General features: G+C 35.1%; 1 protein-coding gene across 2 annotated transcripts; it reads right to left on the bottom strand.

The window, feature by feature from the left end:
- Positions 1-2,600: 2,600 nt before the first annotated feature.
- Positions 2,601-7,079, bottom strand: SHD (Chaperone protein htpG family protein). Of its 2 annotated transcripts, none has more exons than XM_079069004.1 (12): positions 6,926-7,079; positions 6,100-6,220; positions 5,745-5,898; positions 5,569-5,649; positions 5,378-5,489; positions 5,157-5,283; positions 4,818-5,074; positions 4,539-4,729; positions 4,232-4,447; positions 3,834-4,147; positions 3,189-3,744; positions 2,601-3,059 (listed from the first exon to the last, which is right to left on the bottom strand). In XM_079069004.1, exons 1-12 carry the CDS (start codon positions 6,990-6,992, stop codon positions 2,787-2,789), a joined length of 2,469 nt encoding a protein of 822 aa, XP_078925130.1. In that variant the 5' UTR covers positions 6,993-7,079; the 3' UTR covers positions 2,601-2,786. The 2 variants fall into 2 exon arrangements, with proteins under 2 accessions (XP_078925130.1, XP_078925131.1); XM_079069005.1 differs by having other exon boundaries at positions 4,539-4,726.
- Positions 7,080-7,352: the final 273 nt, after the last annotated feature.

Below are 7,352 nucleotides of genomic sequence, written 5' to 3'. Positions count from 1 at the left end.
GGGGATATCAAGCAGAACGAAGGGTTATATGATCACTTATCTTAGGACACATAACTGACTGGGTCAGAGTTCGGCAGCAGCTTTTTGGAAGCTACAATTTGCTGGTCAAATTTAGAAGGCATACTAGCAATTATAGTTACAGACTTATCCAAGTGGGAGACTGTTGGATTAGGTGTCTAAGCCCTTAACTATAATTGGTATGTACTTGAATTGATAGCAGCACAGTCCTTTTGGGTTGCCCTCAACCTAGCAACTAGACAAGGAAATTATGAAAGGAGAGATATTAATTTATAAGATTAATAAATTAATATATATATATATATAAATGATTTATTAATATGTTAATGGATTAATATATTAATTAGAAATCATTATGTTTAATTAATTGTTAGCCAGAAATTAATCAGAATTGATTTTGGGGTTAAAAGAATTAATTATAAGGTGCAGGGACTAGTTTGCAATTATCTAATAGTTGAGTGGAAGGCTCTAGAACCCCTTGGAAGAGGGTGGACGAAATCTTTAGGGGAAACCCTAATAATTTCGTCCATAGGGGCTTGGATAAGGCCCTTGGGTTTGCTTAGGCTCTAAGCAAAGGATAACTAGGGTTTCCCTTAAACCCTAGATCCCTCAGCTATATAAGGAGCCTCCTGGTTCACATTTTGGGGACTCTTTCTTTGGAAGAAACCCTAAGGCCGAGATTTTGCATACTCCCTCCTCTCTCTCTTCTTCTACTTTCCTTCTTGCTAGTTTGGGTGTGATTCCATTAGAGGCATTACACTTGTGGTGCTAAAGCTTCCAAGAAGATCAAGATCAAGATCAAGGGAATATCAATTGTTTGTTATAACAATTGAAAGGTATGTAAACCCTAAACCCTAGTTTACTATTTTCGAAAATAGCCTCTCTCCTCTAGGGTTCTTGTTTTGCAATTCAAAGTTGTATGTTCAATAGTTAAAACATAGATCCAAAGTAGGTTGCATGTGAACTTAGGAATTGTTTCTAGTTTATTTGTTGTACCTAAAACCCATCAGGCACGATACTCCATTGGCAACATATGCTGGCCAAGACCGTCAATAGTAATAGTCATAAGAAAATCTTGAGCATGTGGGGCCCTTAGACACAAAAATTGCTTTCTGCCTAATCGTCATGTCGAAGTGAACTTCCATGTCTTGGACAATTTTACTATAAAGGGCACTCACCAATGAATGTTAGGCTTTTGGAGGGGTGTTGTCCTTATTATTGAAAACGTTGAAATCAAAGCCCAGAATCATATCACGAAGACAGGTCAAAGCACAAACATAATCTGAATCCATACCACATATGTCGCTACTTCGCAAGATGTGGTCTTGTAACACCCAGGATTGAGCTCGTGAGGCCACAAAAGCATAGGAGGAAGCCTCCACTGCTGAGTACAACCCCAAACCACGAGCCTAATTGGTAACGAAGTCAGTCGCCATTGAAGGTCTCCAAAGAACGGACCCCGCAAACTACAATGTCCTCAATCGAGCCACGTAACCCTTTATCAAAACACAAAGCAGACTTGGCAGCCCTCTTCATGGATGGAAAGGGAAAATGCCCTATTTCGTAAGAGTTCACTATGGGGGTCATTTAACGGGTTGACACGTTCTCAGGCCAAAGAATAGTTCTGCGATCCCCATGCAAGATCGAAGCAAAATGAGTTCACTATGGGGGTCATGTAACTGTGCTAGATTACCTTTTTTTTTTTTTTGTAATTTGATTTGGAAAATCTTGATCAAAATTTGATAATTGAAACAGAAAGGAAAGATATGTGCTAACGATTTGAATTTGTATTGCCCTCCAGAAACCAACCGTAGTCTCACAAATAGTTCCCTCATATCCTAATAGGTTTTAGCATTTCCTCAAATTCAACTACAAGAAGTTATGGATGCACTTCTTGAGTCGATCCTCTAAAATGAATTTCATTTGTTAGTTGGATGTAGTGAGCATTTAAATTCATTGTTATTCTTAACATTTTTTTTTTAATAATTTCTTTGATCAGGAAGATATGTACATGATTGGTAGCCTTAAAGATCACATTTTAATTTTTAAAAGGAAAACATACTTTAAAAATTGTCCCAATTACAATATCTGAATTTGATGTTTTGACAATACATTTAAATTGAAATGTTTATCCAATTTCTTTATTGAGTTTAATATAACAACTTATTGTTGATTTTAGTTTTACATTGCCAAAATGAAAAAAAAAATCATGAGCCTCCATAGGTACTTGAAACAAAATTAATCATAAAGCTCATATTTTAATAATCAAAGAGTGACCATTATGTTATGATAAAACAAAGATCATATAGATCTTTTATGTTAAAAATTATTATATTAAAAAATAAAATTCTTCTAATATAAATATTAAATATTTTTATTTAATCAATTTTGTTCAAAAACTCTAAAAATAAATCTAACTAAGAATTTATTAAAGTTTGTTTGATTATTATATTAAATATTTTTATTTAATCAATTTTGTTCAAAAACTCTAAAAATAAATCTAACTAAGAATTTATTAAAGTTTGTTTGATTATTATTTTTTTCACAACTAAAACCAAGTAGAGTATGCAAAGATACAAAAATTACCAAAAACACTTGATCCTCCTGAATATAATTAAAACACTTCAGAACGTCGTAGTAACTAGCAAGTAAATCCAAACACCACAAAATCCTTCCTGCCTAACAGATTATGTGTGTAGAGTACAATATAATATCTCCCTCTGCAATATCTTGACATGAAATATTGTTCAAAAACACAAAACCTCCTCCTATAGCTCATCCTTCACATCATACTCTTCTTCCTCCTGTGTAGTACTAGTACTAGTACTACCAGACTCACTTTCTTCCTTTCCACTTGTCTCAACCTCAACTTCCTCCACCTCATCCTCTTCTTCTACTGCCGCATCCTTACTTATACTCAAACTCGTCTTCACAGAATCATATATACGCGACGCAAACTCCTTTGGATCACTCAACATAAACCCACTCTCCATTAAAGCCGTTTGATACATCAGCTGTGCAGTTGTCTTCACACCCTCATCCTATTTTTTCATAACAAATCAAAAACCACATATATATATATATATATATATATATATATATATATATATATATATATATATATATAATATTAACATTAATTTAACCCATTTTTTACTTTGTAAAATTACCTCAGGGTTTTTGACAACTCGCTCACGAAGCTCTTTGATAATGGGATGCCTGGCGTTAATTTCAAGCACTCTTTTCCCACGCATATACGCTTGTTTACTAGCATCAGACAGAGTCTGAGATTGCATGATTCTTTCCATATTAGCACTCCATCCGTATTTAGATGTGACAACTACACACGGGGTGTCAGCTAAACGGTTGCTAATTTTCACATCATCAACGTTTTCACTCGCAAGAGCTTCCTTCCACCATTTTGTCAACTCTTTAAACGACTCTTTCACTTCTTTATCCTTTGAATCCTTCCCGAGTTTCAAACCTTCCTTTGACACGTTTTGGAATTTTTTGTCTTCAAAATCCATTAAATATTGCATCAAGTATTCGTCAACAGGATCTGTGAACAGAATCACTTCAAAGTTTTTCTTCTTGAGGCGTTCAAGGAAGGGGGATTTTTCAAGCTGCTCTTTGCTGCTTCCTGTGATGTAGAAGATGTCTTTCTGTCCAGATTTCATTCTTGAGATGTATTGATCCAGTGATGTCAGCTTCCCATCTGACTTTGTTCTGTAATAGTATAATATAATTAAATCAATTCTTCTTACGTTTCGAAATGAAAAAGGAAAAAAGAAATAATGATATTCCATTTTTCTTACGTTTCGAATCTGAGAAGTTTTGCTAAACGGTTTCTGTTTGCTGCATCTTCAATGATTCCAAGTTTTATTGACTTTCCAAATTCATTCCAGAATTTTGTGTATTGACCTCTCTTCTCATCATTCTCCTTTGATTCTTCCACTTCTGTATCTTTCTTGTCTTTATCATGGGATTCATCAGGGTCTTCTTCAGCAAGTTTACGGATCATGTCAAGGGCCTTTCTGATGAGTTTCTTTTTAATTGTTTTCAAACTGCTGTGTTGTTGAAGCATTTCTCGTGAGACATTAAGTGGTAAAGTGTCCGAATCAACAAGACCCTGATTGAAAGAAAAGAGTACTAGTTATAGTAGATGATTTTGGTTAATTGATTAGAGAGGTGAATGAAGTATGTTGTTATATACCATTAAGAACATTAGATATTTGGGTAGAAGCTCATCGAATTCATCAGAGATGAATACTCTTCTAACATAAAGCTTGAGGTTAGATTTGTTTGAATTGTAGTAGCTTTCGTATAGATCATGAGGAGCTTTTGGAGGGACAAAAAGAACAGCTTTGAATTCAACATCACCTTCGGCATTGAAATGACTCCATGCCATTGGCTTCTCATCACCAAAATCCTGTCATACAGAACAAAGCCATAAACCCTAAGAGTCTTATTTGGCATGATGGAATGGAATCACAAAGGAATGGAATGGAATGGATGATTACCTTGGCAAGAGAGTGATAGAATTTTGTGTATTCTTCTTCGGTTACTTCCTTTGGGCTTCTCAACCAAATAGCTTTAACATCATTCAAACGTTCCCATTCGAAAGTTTTTTCTTTAATGGTTTTGGTTTTTGGTTTTGGTTCATCTTCAGAGTCTTCCTCTTCCTTCTCTTCATCCCCATCTGTTGATTCTGCTGATAAATTTGTCAAAAAAAAAATGTATATTAGAAGATGGAAGTTACAAGTATGGTGTAATTTATTTAAAAGAAATTAAAAACTTACGTTTTTCTTCATCATCACTGGAGTCATCTTCATCAGCAGGGACTTCAACATCAACCTCTTTGGTAGCCCAAAGGTAAATTGGGAAGTTGATAAATTCAGAATATTTCTTCACCAAATCCTTCAATTTTGACTCTTCAAGGTATTCTCCAGCTTCTTCCCTTAAGTGCAATCTTATTTCAGTTCCACGACCAAGTGGCTCATTGTATGTATCTTCAGAAACTGCAAATGCCCCATCAGCCTTTGACTCCCAAACATACCTAAAAGGTTACAAGTTAGTAAAAAAACTAAAATCGAATCTAAATAAATCAATTAAAATGGGATAAAACCATGAAGACATACTGTTTGTCATCATTGTGTTTGCTGATGACTTCAACGTAGTCAGCAACAAGATATACAGAGTAAAACCCAACACCGAATTGACCAATGAGATTAAGATCTCCACTTGTCTGCATTTTCTCCACAAAAGCTAATACAAGAACAGAGTATAAGAACAGTGTTAAAGAATTTAAAAAACACAAAGTGAATGCTCTTATGTCAATCTGTTTGCTTAAACACAATACCTGAAGTTCCAGACTTGGCAATTGTTCCTAAGTTCTTGATTAGATCCTCCTTTGTCATACCCACACCTCTATCACGGATGGAAAGGATTTTCTTTTCTTTATCTAACTTAATCTGCATGTTATTACATGTATTAGTTTTCAGAATTCCAAGAAAAAAGATAAAATGAAGAAGAAATAAAGGATATACAAACCTGGATCTCAAGCTTGGTGTCATCACCTTCACCTAATACCTCCTTGTCAGTAAGAGAGAGGAATCTAATTTTGTCCAGAGCCTAAAGAAAGAAGAAAGAAGAATGTGAAACTACAATTAGATTTGTTGTACCAAAATTAGGTTTCAGAAAAAGGAAAAATGAAGATGGAAACTTACATCAGATGCATTGGAGATTATTTCCCTCAAGAAAATGTCTTTGTTGCTGTAAAGAGAGTTGATAATGATGTCCATAAGCCGAGATACTTCAGCTTGAAACTCAAACTTCTCAGCATTGCTGCGGAGGCTTTTCCTGGACATTGACTCAGCTTCCCTGAAAATGATTAACAATAAGGCAATGCATTGTTTATTTATATGAAATAAAAGAATTAATCTATTCAACAGTACCAAATACCGGCTAAATTCAAAAGTGTTTGTTATGTTGTAAAGTCAAAGGTTTGATGCCATGCTTTCAAACACCACATGAATGAATTAGGTATACTGGAAATCATACAAAAAAAAAGGTTAAGCAAACCTCTTGGCAACATCCGAATCAGTAGACAAACCATGTGGAACAGCACCAAGCTTATCTTCAATCTTGGGTGGATCCACTAATTTATCTGAATCAGCTTCTGCATTCGCATGTAACTTTGGACCTATATAAAGCAAAAACAAAAACATTATTAGACCACATCCAGGAGACATTGAGAAACACTATGAAATTCTAGAACATAATATTCAACATATATCTTGCACAACCTTATATCCTAAACACTCTAAAAATAGAGCGAATGACTGATCTTTCTTTCGTTTACTTGAAATTGCTTTAGCTAAATCGTGTTTTTTCTTCAATTCGAAGCTTAGTTGTTAAATAATGTCACATAACTATGATAACACCTCCTTAGTCAGATATCATAGCTTTGTTCGTCAAAGCAATAAATTCTAAGCCTCGATTTAGTTGAGAAACCTCCATTACGCTACATCATACAACTTCCTTAAAGTGTATAGTTCAAAAATCACAGAACCTATTGATCCGAAAAAGCGCTCGCAATTTACAAACAAGCGCATAGGTTAAATTACAGAAGACCCTAGATCAACGATTTGAGTTACGATTCTAAAAACTGTTAGCAGAACAGTGATCAGATAAGTAGTACATAATTTAAAATGGTTAACATGTTACATAGTATACAATAAATCTAAACTCTTCACGATACACTTCCCAGTTCCCATTACAAACCTTCTAATTTGTTACTAAATACATGGAAATCGAATGAACACAAAATTAAATAAGCTCCGCACAGAATCTAAAGATACATTAACAATTAAATGGTAGAAGTACAAAGTACACCCTAAAAACGTACCTTGATCTGGAAGAAGAAAGAGGAGACATATCAGAAACAAAACGGACGGAAGAGTCCACTTCCTCATTGCGATCTCTCTCGATCTACTCTTAATATTTTGGGTGGGTTTTATGAGATTTGGTTTCGAAATGCTCTTCGTTTGCTTCGGCAAATATATTTTATACTGGGGAAGCAGTGAAGAGTGAGTGTGTGTGAGAGAGAGAAAGGGAGGCCACGAGGAATGAAGGGTGAGATGAGGGCTGGTGATGCCAACGTGGAAGATCTAACGGCTGTTTTTGCAGATTGGTGTTACGTGGCAGTGTTTGATTGGGTGAAATTACCTCATACGACGTGGAAAGAAAGGACTCTCTTTCTGGAAGTCTCCATCAAGGAAGACTTGAACGACTTGTGAATGGGTATTGGGCGTGAGTGAGGGTCTACTGAAAAC

The sequence above is a fragment of the Lactuca virosa genome, chromosome 8 (assembly GCF_052849685.1).
Source record: "Lactuca virosa cultivar CGN04683 chromosome 8, Lactuca_virosa_CGN04683_v6, whole genome shotgun sequence".
NCBI lineage: Eukaryota > Viridiplantae > Streptophyta > Magnoliopsida > Asterales > Asteraceae > Lactuca > Lactuca virosa.
Note: the sequence above shows the minus strand (reverse complement) of the source record. Positions and strands in the feature narration are given on the sequence as shown.

Coding starts and splice junctions, on each gene's coding strand:
- SHD (XM_079069004.1), bottom strand. CDS start 6,992: ATGAGGAAGTGGACTCTTCCGTCCGTTTTGTTTCTGATATGTCTCCTC. Junction 6,221..6,925: donor CTTTCTTCTTCCAGATCAAG/GTACGTTTTTAG, acceptor TGCTTTATATAG/GTCCAAAGTTACATGCGAAT. Junction 5,490..5,568: donor ACACCAAGCTTGAGATCCAG/GTTTGTATATCC, acceptor AATAACATGCAG/ATTAAGTTAGATAAAGAAAA.